Raw genomic sequence first — 16338 nt, forward strand, 5'->3', positions numbered from 1 at the left:
TTCTGAACCTCGTCAGAATGTTCTGCTTGCCCCCGATCTACTCAAGCAATTACTTAGTTGATTTTTTTAAAAATGAATGAATATTGCAAATGTAATATGATGAATTTTGATACATATCTGTCTACATTTATTGGTCAACTTCTCATCTATGTATAAATTGTTTTTAACGCTAAATAACAATAATTTTCACCTAACTAACATAGTGGTAACCATAACAATGTTTGTGCACGCAAGCCCCCCGGACCAAGACGCCGAAAAAGGACATCAGTCCGAACTCGTCCATCCTGGACATTGATCTAGACTTGCAATTAGGTAAAGTATAATAGGTTAATGTGTGTTGTGTATTATGTAGGCGATGATGAAGATATTCTATAGACATAGTTAAGAATTGACATTTGATTACCCGCTTCTGTGGTCTAGTGGTAAGACCACCTGCTTCAGACGCAGAGGTCCCGGGTTCGATTCCCAGTGGGGGCAGATTTTTCTGTTCGGTTAGGTTGGTGGTAGGGCTTGTTTAGAGTCCGCCTAGCTAGCTACCAAAATCTTATCTAATTCTGTCGCCATAACAACAATGTTAACAGCATTGTTGTGTTCCGGCAGTTAGAATTAAGATAGCCAGTTCCTCCGTGGTTGAGGATTCCGGGTGAAGCTCGCTTCCACCTTCGGCCTGATCATCACTTACCATCAGATGACGTACAGGCTCACAGCACAGCTTCCTCGTTGTGGATAAGAAAAAATTCTCAGCAAATAATACTTCATTCACTCCTTGGATTCACTCTCGCACACTCAATGCGGGCGCCCGTCGCACAGTCGCGACAGCAATATAATTACGCGCGAGCGATAAGGATGGGTAGCTTGGGGTCATTGGACGAAATTCTATCTGCTCGGCGACCGGACTTTAGCAACGTTAATTTGATATTCATTAAAATTCGATTCATTTTAAGTCGTAGATCAAAAACCACAATCTGGATGTGTGATATTAAATCGAGTTTTCTTAGTTATGTAATTGAAAGGACGCCCAGAACTTGATTCAAACCCAAGCACAAAATTCCATATTGTAATAAGTCGAAAACCAGTAATAGAAATATGCATGTCGCAGATTCAAAGGGATTTCAATCCACATTTTCGTCGTTAATGTCCGCCATGTCACGGTAATACTATCTATACAGTATTCCAACTCGGCCATATTTTTGAAATAAATGTCAACAGTCGCGCGGTAGGTACGTCACAGTATGACAACATGCGATAGGGCTGCCCACCTACATTACCCATTAATTACATCTGCCTACTTAGAATTTCTATCTAGTTTTGTGATTGTATTTTTTTATTTAGTTAGACAAACAAAAAACTTTGTGAATAGAATAGGTTAAAAATGTGTGTTGTTTTGTGATTAGTAGATTTAATTTAATAAAAACTACTTAAATAATTTTGAAACTTTAATAATCATAATGATCTGTTACTTTAATTTCGGGCGGGCAAAGTCGTGGGCAAAAGGTGGTTTAATACAATATAATTTTCATTTCAAATCAAACTGACTGAAAATGACAATTTGACTAGTTTTTGACCAATTTGACCGTAAATGAAGGTCAGTCAAATTCAATCAGTTTTGTCATTTTTAACACTGCCACCGACGTCCATTCGGCACATTCGCGACACCCCCGACTTTTGCATACCGAGCGCATACTGAGATTTGAATTTCGAAAGAAAGTTCTCGTTTCGTCTGTTTATATGAAGTTACAATACTGTATGATATTATTACCGTGGCCATGTTGACCACCACTGACAGATACAACAGACAACTCCAAGGATTATTGAAACAAATAATACCGTTGCTGTTAAATAAAATAACGAGTATCGTTATCGAATACCACCATTTTATTTTACATAATCCGACATGCATATCCAATATCCATTAGATATAATGTATTTTGTAAGTAGTAGACTAGATTTTTGTATTAATAATTGTAAACCTAGTTTTCTCAATACAAATAAACATAAATGCTAACTATGACCCTTGTCTATTCCCAGCGGAGAGCATAGAGTCGGCGGCGAGCAGCGATGCGGAGAAACTGAGCAAAAACACCGCGAGGGAAGACTGGAAGAGGTACCGGAAAGAATTCCAGCAACCGGTCAAGTTTAGGTGAGTCATAGAACCGGTATTAGGTAGAATTGTTGTTTCTCTTTCTGTTCTTGTTTTTAAAAGTATTATTGGCAGGTAGCTAATAGCTCATAAGATAGGCCCCCTTAATTTCAAAATCAAAATCAAAATTATCTTTATTTGTTTAGACTAATTAAATTAGTTCTTGCAAAACGTCAAATGCTCTTAAGGAGCCTATACATGTCTCATTCTTTTTTTGCCCTACCAGCGCTTCGAGACAAACATTTGGCAAGTGCTGAGAAGAAGCGCCGCAACAAACTCAGTCACCACTGTCTGCCGGTTTAAAAGTAAAAAAGTAGGAAGTTACATACATTCAGAAGCAAGTTACTTACCACGCGCTCCCGTTGATAGAAGGTGGCCTTTAAGACGCCCATCTAGCACGAGACCGCGTGGCAGTTTTGAATATATTTCTTTAGTGCCGTGCTAATTTCTAGGTTAATTGTTACGTTTTGATACAATTGATGTTTATTGTCCGTGGTGCATATCTTTTCATAAAGGTTACTAAACCTTTGTCACCTGTCATCCGCTTTGCAACGGAGAGAAGTCGATCCTCAATTTCGAACTCCTCCTATGTTCTTCTGATTAATTTGACAGTTTAACTTTCCCCCGGGACAAACTTGACCTTCATTGGTTGGGTTTTTATGGTGGTCAAGCTGTAGAACCTGGCTACACAGGTGAAGCGGTGGGAATAGTCCCGTTTGTAGAAAAGTGCGCATTTTGCGAAGTGCACATTCTACGTCAAAACCCCTGCTTAGGCGGTGCTTTTCTCCCCTACCCTAACATTCCCCCTTTTAGGATAATAAACATCGATATTCACCCATTTTTAAGATAATAAGAAAATGATAAGTTTATTTTTCAGTTAAAAGTTATCCGACGATGGTAAAATAAGAAAAAAACAGCCCTTAGGGTAATAAAAGTCCTCCCTACCCTAACATTGATCTCCCACATTCCAGGGTAATCAACGTGCTCCGCCACTGGGTGGACCAGCACTTCTACGACTTCGAGCGCGAGCCGGCGCTCCTGGAGCGTTTACGAGGCTTCCTGGAGTGCGTCGACGGCAAACCCATGCGGAAGTGGGTGCAGAGCGTGCTGAAGACGTTGCAGAGGAAGGTAAGAAGGGAAGGGAGGGGATGTCAGGACTTTAGGGGACTCCCAGGGTGAATGGAGGGGAAGGGAGGACCTCAGGGGGCTCCTAAGGCGACTACAGAAGACGTTAGGACCTCAGGGAGCTCCCAGGGCGACTGCAAGGGAAGGGAGGGGCTCCCGGGGCGACTGCAGGCTTCCTGGAGTGCGTGGACGGCAAGCCCATGAGGAAGTGGGTGCAGAGCGTGCTGAAGACGCTGCAGAGGAAGGTAAGTCTTTACGAGGGGTGTTCAGAAAGTAATGAGAATGAGATATTTCCAGCCATCACAAAAATCTGTAAATTCTTCATAAGAAACTGGTAGAAAATTCATTTAAGTTCACCATTGCATTTAACAAGTTCATTCATCTGAACGCGACCAGTCGGAAATACCCTAAAGTTGCGGTGGAAGCCATAAGTTTATAAAGCAGTTCAGGAACCTGTTATTTGAGGAATTGTCGAGGCAGTGTCTTTTTAGGCCTTTTTGGTCAAAATATGGTCCTGACCCGAGATATATTCCCAGACAACAACAACATACTGTGGATTCTGACATATCCTCCCCGTTGGCTTTTGCCAAAGCGTGTATCGACTGGCTTTCTTTTTGATAATAGACGTCTAACAGTGTTCAAGTTAAAAGCAATATTTCCATTTACATCCATTGATTTTTATTCTGCTGGGCTAGGAAGCGCACCATAACTGGTCCAATCGTGAAAAATTTACAATTCGCGGAAATTTGGAGGCGCTTGTAGCCTGGTAAGATTAGCTTTTAGCGAATGTTAAAGTTGTAGGAATGTACTTTATCTTTGTTATTCACTTGCTATCATGTATTTGTGTCAATAAAGAAATTTTAAAACTACAAATTCGCGATTAGTCCAATTCGCGATTGGTTCAATTCGTAATTAGTCCAACATAAAAGGTTATCCAAAATGAAAAAAATAAAGAGGTTATTCAAAGATAATTCGACTAATCGCGAATTTGTAATTTTTTCACTATTGGACTATTTGCGAATTGGACTAATCGCGCCTAAACGATCTTACCCTAAAATAGTTTTAATATCTATCAACATTTGTGGGTTAATCAACAACTGTTTTTCCAGAGCGGCCAGAACATGGAATGGGAGACGGGTTCCATCGTCTCAGTCTCCAGCGTTTCGTGGGTGTTTGACCGCGCGCCGCCGCGGACCCTGCGCCACCCCGCTGAGCCGACCAAACACAACTGGCACCCGCTCACGCTACATCCGTTGGAGTTGGCCAGGCAACTCACGCTGCTCGAGTTTACCCTGTATAGACAGGTAATCCGGCTCGAAGGACCATGTGGATTTCCCTTAGCATCCATCATTAGAACAACAAATCTGATAGCAGCGAATCAATTACTAGAAGACGGGAATGGGTCTGGGACTTTGCGCTCGGTAGGGAGTTAGTTTCTGTCCCGACCTGATCCGGCTCGGAGGACCAAAAATGTATGTAGCTGTTAACCACCACAAATCAAGGATTCGCTAAAGGATGCTTAAAATTGATCTAGCGCTGTACAGACAGGTAATCCAGCTCGAAGGACCAACAATACAGGTGCCCGCACTCCCCACACCGCCGAGCCGACCAAACACAACTGGCACCCGCTCACGCTACACCCGCTCGAGTTAGCGAGACAATTGACGCTGCTCGAGTTCACTCTATACCGACAGGTAAGCTACTGACAACGCCATTCTTGTGGCGGAGTTTTGGGCTGACGCTGTGTAGGTTTGCTGTCGACACGACAAGAAGACAGGTATCCGGCTCGAAGGACCAACGACACAGGTGCCCGCACGCTGCGACACCCCGCCGAGCCGACCAAACACAACTGGCACCCGCTCACGCTACATCCGTTGGAATTGGCGAGACAATTGACGCTGCTCGAGTTTACGCTCTACAGACAGGTAATCCGGCTCGAAGGACCAAAAACCTAAAAAAGTTCCTATAGTATCCATCACGACTCACACTGCACCCGCTCGAGTTCACTCTATACCGCCAGGAAATCTGGCTCGAAGGACCAGAAACTAATAGAGACACCCCGCCGAGCCGACCAAACACAACTGACACCCGCTCACGCTACACCCGCTCGAGTTAGCGAGACAATTGACGCTGCTCGAATTAACGCTGTATAGACAGGTAATCCGGCTCGAAGGACCAACGATACAGGTGCCGTGCACCCTACGCCACCCCGCCGAGCCGACCAAACACAACTGGCACCCGCTCACGCTACATCCGTTAGAATTGGCGAGACAATTGACGCTGCTCGAGTTCACGCTCTATAGACAGGTAATCCGGCTCGAAGGACCAACGATACAGGTGCCCGCACCCTGCGACACCCCGCCGAGCCGACCAGACACAACTGGCACCCGCTCACGCTACATCCGTTGGAGTTAGCGAGACAATTGACGCTGCTCGAGTTCACGCTGTATAGGCAAGTGCGTATCCGGCTCGGAAGACCAAAACTGCACTCGCAAGTTGACAGGTAATCCGGCTCGAAGGACCAAAACTGCACTCCAAATTGCCAGGTAATCCGGCTAGAAGGACCAGAAACTAATACAGGCACCCCGCCGAGCCAACCAGACACAACTGGCACCCGCTCACGCTACATCCGTTGGAATTGGCGAGACAATTGACGCTGCTCGAGTTCACTATACCGACAGGTAAGCTACTGACAACGCCATTCTTGTGGCGGAGTTTTGGGCCGACGCTGTGTAGGAAAAAGACAGGTATCCGGCTCGAAGGACCAGAAAGTAATACAGCCACCCCGCCAAGCCGACCAAACACAACTGGCACCCGCTCACGCTACATCCGTTGGAATTGGCGAGACAATTGACGCTGCTCGAGTTCACTCTATACCGACAGGTAAGCTACTGACAACGCCATTCTTGTGGCGGAGTTTTGGGCCGACGCTGTGTAGGAAGAAGACAGGTATCCGGCTCGAAGGACCAGAAAGTAATACAGCCACCCCGCCAAGCCGACCAAACACAACTGGCACCCGCTCACGATCCGTTGGAATTGGCGAGACAATTGACGCTGCTCGAGTTCACGCTGTACAGACAGGTAATCCGGCTCGAAGGACCATGTGGATTTCCCTTAGCATCCATCATTAGAACAACAAATCTGATAGCAGCGGATGAATTACTAGAAGACGGGAATGGGTCTGGGACTTTGCGCTCGGTAGGTAGTTAGTTTCTGTCCCGACCTGATCCGGCTCGGAGGACCAAAAATGTATGTAGCTGTTAACCACCACAAATCAAGGATTCGCTAAAGGATGGTGAGATATAGGTCTAGCTAGCGCGTATCCTGGGTGTTTGACCGCGCTCCCCCGCGGACCCTGCGCCACCCCGCCGAGCCGACCAAACACAACTGGCACCCGCTCACGCTACACCCTCTTGAATTGGCGAGACAATTAACGCTGCTCGAGTTCACGCTCTACAGACAGGTAATCCGGCTCGAAGGACCAACAATAATACAGGCACAACTGGCACCCGCTCACGCTACATCCGTTGGAATTGGCGAGACAATTGACGCTGCTCGAGTTCACTCTATACCGACAGGTAAGCTACTGACAACGCCATTCTTGTGGCGGAGTTTTGGGCCGACGCTGTGTAGGAAGAAGACAGATATCCGGCTCGAAGGACCAACAACCCAAAAAAGTTCCTATAGTATCCATCACACCGCTCACGCTGCACCCGTTCTAGTTAGCGAGACAATTGACGCTGCTCGAGTTCACGCTCTACAGACAGGTAATCCGGCTCGAAGGACCAACGACACAGGTGCCCGCACGCTGCGACACCCCGCCGAGCCGACCAAACACAACTGGCACCCGCTCACGCTACATCCGTTGGAGTTGGCGAGACAATTGACGCTGCTCGAGTTTACGCTCTATAGACAGGTAATCCGGCTCGAAGGACCAAAACTGCACTCCAAATTGCCAGGTAATCCGGCTCGAAGGACCAAAACTGCACTCGCAAGTTGACAGGTAATCCGGCTCGAAGGACCAAAACTGCACTCTAAATTGCCAGGTAATCCGGCTCGAAGGACCAAAACTGCACTCTAAATTGCCAGGTAATCCGGCTCGAAGGACCAGAAACTAATACAGCCACCCCGCCGAGCCGACCAAACACAACTGGCACCCGCTCACGCTACATCCGTTGGAATTGGCGAGACAATTGACGCTGCTCGAGTTCACTCTATACCGACAGGTAAGCTACTGACAACGCCATTCTTGTGGCGGAGTTTTGGACCGACGCTGTGTAGGAAGAAGACAGGTATCCGGCTTGAAGGACCAAAAACCTAAAAATAGTTCCTATAGTATCCATCACGACTCACACTGCACCCGCTCGAGTTCACTCTATACCTACAGGTAATCCGGCTCGAAGGACCAGAAACTAATACAGACACCCCGCCGAGCCGACCAAACACAACTGGCACCCGCTCACGCTACATCCGTTGGAGTTGGCGAGACAATTGACGCTGCTCGAGTTCACGCTGTACAGACAGGTAATCCGGCTCGAAGGACCAGAAACTAATACAGAGAGCCGACCTGGCACAGCTGGCACCCGCTCACGCTACATCCGTTGGAATTGGCGAGACAATTGACGCTGCTCGAGTTCACTCTATACAGACAGGTGCGTATCCGGCTCGGAAGACCAAAACTGCACTCGCAAGTTGACAGGTAATCCGGCTCGAAGGACCAAAACTGCACTCTAAATTGCCAGGTAATCCGGCTAGAAGGACCAGAAACTAATAGAGACACCCCGCCGAGCCGACCAAACACAACTGGCACCCGCTCACGCTACACCCTCTTGAGTTAGCGAGACAACTCACGCTGCTCGAGTTCACTCTATACAGACAGGTAATCCGGCTCGAAGGACCAACAATACAGGTGCCCGCACGCTGCGACACCCCGCCGAGCCGACAACTGGCACCCGCTCACGCTACACCCTCTTGAGTTGGCGAGACAATTGACGCTGCTCGAGTTTACACTATACCGACAGGTAACCAAAAACTTTAAAAAAAGTTCCTATAGTATCCATCACCGCTTATGCTGCATCCGCTTGAGCTGGCCAGGCAACTCACGCTGTACAGACAGGTGCGTGTCTGGCTCGAAGGACCAAAAGTAATACAGAGAGCCGACCCGGCACAGCTGGCACCCGCTCACGCTGCACCCGCTTGAGTTGACCAGGCAACTCACGCTGCTCGAGTTCACACTGTACCGACAGGTAATCCGGCTCGAAGGACCAAAAACCTAAAAAGTTCCTATAGTATCCATCATCATAGAATAAATCTGACAGCATCGGATTGATTACAGCTCCTCGCCCATACAGTGTCAACTGCCTACCCTATTGGTTAGATTTTAGATTTTAAAAAGATATTTAAATTGTGTTTTCTTACAAACCAGGTGCGACCATCAGAGCTGGTGGGCGCGGTGTGGACGAAGAAAGACAAGGAGAAGTCCAGTCCAAACCTGTTGAAAATCATCAAACATACCACCAATGTGAGTACATAGAACCTAAACTGAACTGTCCCACCAAACTTATTGACAGGGGGACGCCACCATCGTTCAACTATATAGTTTCCAACATGGCAAAAAACGGAACCAGCGACCCGGTATTGACGGTGGCGCCCCCTGTCAATGTCACGGGTGGGACAGTTCAGTGTATTATGTCTATCTTCATGTGTCAAAGAGTACACAATGGGTACACTAGGGTACTTTTTTGGGCCCACTACTAAATCTATTGTCAATCTAACGCCAGTATAATAAATCTGTGATTAGAATCCCCATAAATAATATGAGTGTATTTATTCCCAGTTCACGAGATGGATGGAAAAATGGATAGTGGAGAGCGAAAACTTAGAGGAACGGGTGGGCGTGGTCTGCCGGTTCCTAGAAGTGTGCGTGGCTCTGCGAGACCTCAACAACTTCAACGGAGTCCTAGCAGTGGTAGCGGCTTGTGGGAGCGCCTCTGTACATAGACTGAAAGCCACTTTCCAGGTGAGAATAACATAAAACAGCGTAGCATAGACGGGAGAGTAACTTAGAAGAGCAAGCGAGCGAGCGAGGTGTATAACCTACAGCAAGGAGTGGTGAGAGATGCTGGCGCAATCATACTGAGATTAGACACTTTGTAACAATATAGACCTCTAGAGCCTCGTGCTTAGGACCAAAGATCCTGGACTATACCCATTATAAGCTGCCTTCCAGGTGAGAACAGCATAGAAATAGGACAGTTACTTATAGGAACGAATGGGCTAGGTGTAGCCTTACAGGAGCGAGCGTGCTTGGAGAGGCGAGACCCCAATAAGTAAAATTTTATAAAAAAAAATAAAACCGACTCCAAAAAACCTACACTAAAAAGTAGAAAAATAATTACTAATTACCTACTTATTTATTAGGACGAATTATTAATATTTATGTAGGTATACCATGATTGATACTTCTGGAGTCGGTGCCAAGATTATGAAAATGTAAAGTTTGCCTGCACCGACTCCAAAAGTATCAATCATGGTATACCTACATAAATATTAATAATTCGTCCTAATAAATAAGTAGGTAATTAGTAATTATTTTTCTACTTTTTAGTGTAGGTTTTTTGGAGTCGGTTTTATTTTTTTTTATAAAATTTTACTTATTTCTTGCTTTTTAGTTAACTAATTATTACCTTGATGTTACCACTGAAGGTAGGCAGTACATTGAGACCATATTCTTCATGTCTAGTGTAAAATAATATTCCCTACAAAATAAATTGGTTCATAATCGGCGGAGATATTGCGTATAAAAAAGTTCATCCCCAATTTTCCACCCTTGGGGGTGAAATATTTTCTTCAAATTCGCATGAAACCACCCTTTTGATAATACCTATTCAACAAAAAAATTATCGTTCAAATTGGTTTATAATCGGCGGAGATATTGCGTATAAAAAAGTTCATCCCCGATTTTCCACCCTTGGGGGTTGTTTTTTTTATTATTAAATTTAAATGGGACCACCCTTGAGGTATTACCTATACGCCGAAAAAAGATTTGTTCAAATCGGTTCATAATTGGCGGAGTTATCGCGTAACAAACATAAAAAAAAAAAAAAAAAAAAACATACGGGTCGAATTGAGAACCTCCTCCTTTTTGAAGTCGGTTGAAAAGACACCTTTCACACCGAAAACCAACTCTCTTTCCCTCTATCTCCTCTCCCTCTCCTCTTTCTGTCCTTTTCTCTCATCTCTTTCTCCCTCTCTTCTCTCTCTCGCTCCCTACATCTCTCTCCCTCTCTCTCTCATCTCGCTCTCTCTCTCCCCCTCTCCCTCCCTCTCTCTCTCCTCTCACTCACCCCCTCGCTCTCTCCTCTCTCTCTGCTCTCTCACCCTCTACGGGTGGGAGTGCTCTGCCGGTTCCTAGAGGTGAGCGTCATGCTATTCCCTCTCTCTCTCTCCCTTTCTCTCTCTCAACAAAGTAGTTGCCTAGAAGAACGGGTGGGCGTGGTCTGCCGGTTCCTAGAAGTGTGCGTGGCTCTGCGAGACCTCAACAACTTCAACGGAGTGCTAGCAGTGGTAGCGGCTTGTGGGAGCGCCTCTGTACATAGACTGAAAGCCACTTTCCAGGTGAGAACAGAATAGAAATAGCCAAGTAACTTATAGGAGCGAGTGTGCATTGCTCTGCGAGACCTCAACAACTTCAACGGAGTGCTAGCAGTGGTAGCGGCTTGTGGGAGCGCTTCTGTACATAGACTGAAGGCAACTTTCCAGGTAAGACGCTCCATACTTATGTGCTTAAGATAGAAATAGGTGAGTTGAACGAGCGAGTGGGCTATGTGTGGCCAAGATAACCTGAAACAACTTTCTCCTATCTCCCCCTCTCTTCTATCTTCATCCTCTCTCTCCTTTCTCTCCCTCTCTCCCTCCCTCTCTCCTTCTCTTTCTCCTCTCTCCCTCACTCTCCTTTCTCTCTACCTCTTCCTCCTTCTCTCTCCCTCTCTCCCTACCTCTCTCTCACTCCACCTCGCTCCCTCTCTCTCTCCCCTCTCTCCTCTCTCTTTTTCCCTCTCCCTCCCTCTCTCAAGAACGGGTGGGCGTGGTCTGTCGGTTCCTAGAAGTGTGCGTCGCTCTACGAGACCTCAACAACTTCAACGGAGTGCTAGCAGTGGTAGCGGCTTGCGGGAGCGCCTCTGTACATAGACTGAAAGCCACTTTCCAGGTGAGAACAGAATAGAAATAGCCAAGTAACTTATAGGAGATAGCTTTTATTCAGTACCAACTTAGGCCCTTTCCAGGGCTCTTGTACACGTCCCAAATGAAGCGTGAAGGTGCGAGTATGCATTGTTCTGCGGGACCTCAAAATCCACCTTTCTCAGCTGAAAGCAACTCTTTCTCTCCTCCCTCTCTTTCTCTCGCCTCTCTCTTTCTCTCTCCCTCCCTCTCCTCCCTCTCTCACAATCTCGCTCTGCCTCTCCCTTTCTCTCCCTCCCTCTTTCCCTCTTTCTTCCTCTTCTAAAAGCCACCTCTCTCCCTCTTTCTCCCTCCCTGTCCCTCTCTCCCCTCTTTCCCCCTCTCCCTCTTCCTCCCTCTCGCTCCCTCTCTGCCTCTCACTGCCTCTCCCTCACCCTCCCCTCTCACTGCCTCTCCCTCACCCTCCCCTCTCACTCCCTCTCTCTCCCTCTCTCTCCCTCTCTCTCCCTCCCTGTCCCTCTCTCCCCTCTCCCCCCTCTCCCCCCTCTCCCTTTTCCTCCCTCTCGCTACCTCTCTGCCTCTCATTGCCTCTCCCTCACCCTCCCCTCTCACTCCCTCTCTCTCCCTCTCTCTCCCTCCCTGTCCCTCTCTCCCCTCTTTCCCCCCTCTCCCTCTTCCTCCCTCTCGCTCCATCTGCCTCTCACTGCCTCTCCTTCATCCTCCCTCTCTCCCTATCTCTTCCTCTCTTTCCCTCTATCACTCTCCCTTTCTCTCCCTCTCTCTCTCCCCTCTCCTCTCTCTATCTCTCTCTCATGTGGGCGTAGCTAGTCTTTCAGTTCCTAGAAGTGTGCGTCGCTCTACGAGACCTCTACAACTTAAAAGAGTACTATGCCCGTTTTCACCATCAATGCCTAATTTTTAAGTGACCCCTGTGGTAACACATAACAGGAGTTCTGTTTTCAAAAGGGTCACTTAAAAATTAGGGATTGATGGTGAAAACTGGCACTAGGCTACTTTCCAGGTAAGTGGTTCCACGAAACCTGAAAGAATTCTGCTGTTGCCAAAACTCAAGGTGTACAGGTTCTTAGACAGATTTCTGCCTCATACATCACGATACAACATGCTAGATAAATTTAAATCCGCTTTAAGTTCACTACTAAACGTATTTTTTATTTTTGGCGTTATAGTTTTTTTTTTAATTACCCGTTCGAATTAGGCTGAAAATGCATGTGTTTAGAATGGGTCCACTACAATAGTCCAGCGGCCAATGAGGGCTATCGTTTTTATACTTAACAGTTGGCACCCCTGGCGATTGACAGGACCTTACTCTACAGTGGCGCCATCTTGATGAGTGCAAATGCGATAGTCCTCCTACCACTTTAGCGCTCACCAGTTGGTGCCACTGTCTTCGCTACTAGCAAGTGACAGGACCTTACTCTACAGTGGCGCTAACTGGTGAGCGCTAAAACGATAGCCCTCATTGAATTGAATTATTCGCAGCTGTTCCCGTCCCGTTTCATCCGCAAGCTAAAGGCCCTCAGGAACTGAACTTGAAACTTGTGCTTTATAAAGCTGTAATAAGTATTAAAATTGATTCTCATTAACAGCTGGTCCCGCCACGTCTAATCCGCGAGCTCGAAGGCTTCCGGGAGCTGAATTCGGACCATTTCCGGCGCTACCAGGAGAGGCTACGCAGCATCAACCCGCCGTGCGTGCCTTTTCTCGGAATGTACCTGACCAATATCCTGCACATAGAAGAAGGCAACCTGGGTAAGGAAATGGGACCTCTTGAAATGGGATATCTTGCTCTCTTTTCTCTCTTTCCCCCTCTCTTTCCCTCTCTCTTCCCATCCCCCATCTTTCCCTTTTTCTTTCCCTCGTCTCCCTTTCCCTCTCTTTTCCTCCATATCTACCTCTATCTCTTTCCCTCCCTCTCTCTACTCTCTCTTCTCTCTTTCTCCTCCCTCTCTCTTTCCTCACCCTATCTCTTTCTCTCTTCTCTTTTCCCCTCTCTTTCCACTCTTTCCCTCTCTCTCTCCTTCCTCTACCTATCTCTTTTTCACTTTCTCACTTCCCTCTTTCCCTCTCTCTCTCTCTTTTATCTCCCTATCTCTTTTTCCCTTTCTCTCTTTCTTTCCCAGTTGTATGCAAACCCGAGTGACTTCTGTACACCGTTCTCACACATTTCGTCTATAGATCTACAGGGTGTTAGGTAAATGGGTATATGAGACGACACTAGCCCATGTTAACATGGTTTTTATGAAATGACATTTATATGAAATGGTATGGTGAAGTCAGAAAATTGATATCTTCATTTTAATTATTTTATTTTTCATACAAATCGGATTTTATAAAATTTACTTTGTATGAAAATTTAAAAAATTAAAATGATGATATCAATTTTCTGACTTCACCATACCATTTATATGCCCATGTTAACATGGGCTAGTGTCAGCTCATATACCTATTTACCTAACACCCTGTATACCGTTCTCACACATGCGCCCCGCGACGCATCGACAGCAGCGACAGCACCGAGCGCAGAGATTTTGACAACCCTACGGCTGCGCGGCCGCACGCCGCACGGACCGAGCTAATATAAGAGACGGCGGCGACCGCGGGCGCCTAGCATTCGCTCGGGAGCCATCGTAACAGCCAGACGATCGCGCGCGCGTCTATTGTTCCCTCGGTTGCATTGCACAGAGTCCCTAGCGAATTGCTACCCACACTGTTCCCACTAACTTGGCTTGACTCGATACCTCGTTTACCTCCGCGGAGCCATAAAGCTTCGTGTTGCTGTTGAAACGTTCTATCGTTGATAGCTGCCTATTCTCGTCCTTACCGAGTAGTGCATGTGATACTCATCCCGAACCCGCGGTAGCAATCCTGCTGCCACCCTTCCTGAACTTCACACCCCCTCGCCCCGTAGGTCCAACGCCTTTCCCCTGTGGTCGCGCTCACTATTGAGGCTTCGGTCCCTGGCTCGAGCTAATTGGACCACGTCCTACCCCCCTAGTTATAAGTATCCAAACTAACACTCGCTAAACCTCGCACAGGGCGCCGCCCCTCTCGCGGATACGTAAACTAGTTTCGGGACGCGAACCGGGCGCGTCGTCATTCCTCTCGTTGTAATTAGTAAATTGTGATATAACTTGTAAAGTACTTGTAAACTTGCTCATTATTAAATAATAGTAATTTAGAGTCAGTGAAACTAGAATAAGTAAACTATTGTGGAACTTGAATTATAAGTGCCATTGTGTTATTGATTGTGCGTTTCCTTGGTCGAATATCCCTGTAGGCATCCTGGATAGGTACACATCCCTCATCGCAGAAGGCGAACTGGGACTTAGTACTGAACAGCGGGGTGTCAGACTGAGCTAGCTAAGACGCCCCGTTGCAGATAAGACAAAAAATCATTGTAACAACGCTAACTTTGCCCTCAGACTACCTGCCCAACTCGGAGTTAATAAACTTCTCGAAGCGGAGAAAAGTAGCGGAGATTACCGGAGAGATCCAGCAGTACCAGAACCAGCCCTACTGCCTCACCATCGAGCCGAAGACAAGGGTGAGTCGTGTTACATTCTTAAGTCTTTGTGTTACATTCTTAAGGTTTTGCTTGGAAACTATAGGGATGTTTCCTGGGTCAAAAAGCAAGAGTTTTAATTAGTCCGTCAGTTAACTTATCAAAAAATACTCTACACGTATTTTTCACTTTTTCGAACTAATGAAAATTAAAAGAGATAAAGCGCGCCAAAGTTTATAAGAAGAGGCCCGTGACGTCAATGCGTGCATAAAAGTGCCGCACGTTGTGACGTCGTGCGAAACTTCAACGCACCATAACTATGTAATTATTTGTTAGATTGACATATAAAAATATATGTGTCCAATATTTTTTGATATTAAACATAACGGACTAAAAAAATAAACTATTGGCACTAGAGAGCTGTAATTTTGTGTTGATATGTATATTAATCACGCCGACAAACTTGTAGGGTATCCTGGATAGTGTTGAAAATTACTAAAACGGCTGAACTTTACTGACCGTCATTCACGGTCAAATTGGTCAAAAACTGGTCATAAACGGTCAATTTGTTTTCAGTAATCGTTTTTCTGTTTACATTTTGAAGTTTTTTCTTAGATTTTGTGATTGATAAAAGTCTACAACATCTTATTTGAAATAAAAAAGTGTTTTGTAATGATTTATTATAGTTAATGTCGCATCGCCGCGCACGTTAACTTTGATGACATCTTATTCTCTCTTAATATAATAAAAAATGAAGTTCCTTCATTGAAAATTGCATATAAATTGGGTACCTAAAAGGTAGTCCGGTAATATTTGAGTCAAATTGACTGAATTTGCCAGTAAATGACTCATCATTTATGGTTTTGACTTTTGACCATCGCGACCGGTCAGATTCGGTCAATTAACATTTCTAGTTACACAATAGACAGTTTGACACCATACCCCAATAATTCAAAACCACAACTGTTTTAAAAAGACCCTTCATTCTGGTCTTAAAAACTTAATTAATTTGAAATTACCTGTAAATTACGATTTTTGTTCGCATTGTAATTGAAAAAAGTAGTTTAATTGAGTTGACAAAATAGTGACGTCACTTGCTTGTAGTGCCATACAAAATCTATGGGAGAGAGAGAGGCGCCATCTTGATGAGTGCAAATGCGATAGTCCTCCTACCACTTTAGCGCTCACCAGCCGGCGCCACTGTCTTCGCTACTAGCAAGTGACAGGACCTCACTCTACAGTGGCGCTAATTAGTGAGCGCTAAAACGATAGCCCTCATTGACTGAATTTGCCAGTAAATGACTTATCATTTATGGTTTTGACCATCGCGACCAGTCTAATTCGGTCAATTTACATCTCTAGTTACAAC

At 45.8% G+C, this 16338-nt stretch overlaps 1 protein-coding gene across 1 annotated transcript in view; it reads left to right on the plus strand.

Annotated features, from left to right (window-relative positions):
- Sos (Son of sevenless) overlaps positions 1 to 16338 on the plus strand; it is a 59429-nt gene that overhangs the window by 23284 nt on the left and 19807 nt on the right. The window contains exons 16-22 of the mRNA XM_028309365.1: positions 2029 to 2140; positions 3112 to 3268; positions 4375 to 4569; positions 8691 to 8786; positions 9102 to 9284; positions 13054 to 13216; positions 14890 to 15011. Coding sequence (XP_028165166.1) covers positions 2029 to 2140; positions 3112 to 3268; positions 4375 to 4569; positions 8691 to 8786; positions 9102 to 9284; positions 13054 to 13216; positions 14890 to 15011 — 1028 coding nt within the window. The remainder of the gene's footprint in view (positions 1 to 2028; positions 2141 to 3111; positions 3269 to 4374; positions 4570 to 8690; positions 8787 to 9101; positions 9285 to 13053; positions 13217 to 14889; positions 15012 to 16338) is intronic.

The sequence above is a fragment of the Ostrinia furnacalis genome, unplaced genomic scaffold (assembly GCF_004193835.3).
Source record: "Ostrinia furnacalis isolate ACB-3 unplaced genomic scaffold, ASM419383v2 OfSCF2709, whole genome shotgun sequence".
Taxonomy (NCBI): Eukaryota; Metazoa; Arthropoda; class Insecta; order Lepidoptera; family Crambidae; genus Ostrinia; species Ostrinia furnacalis.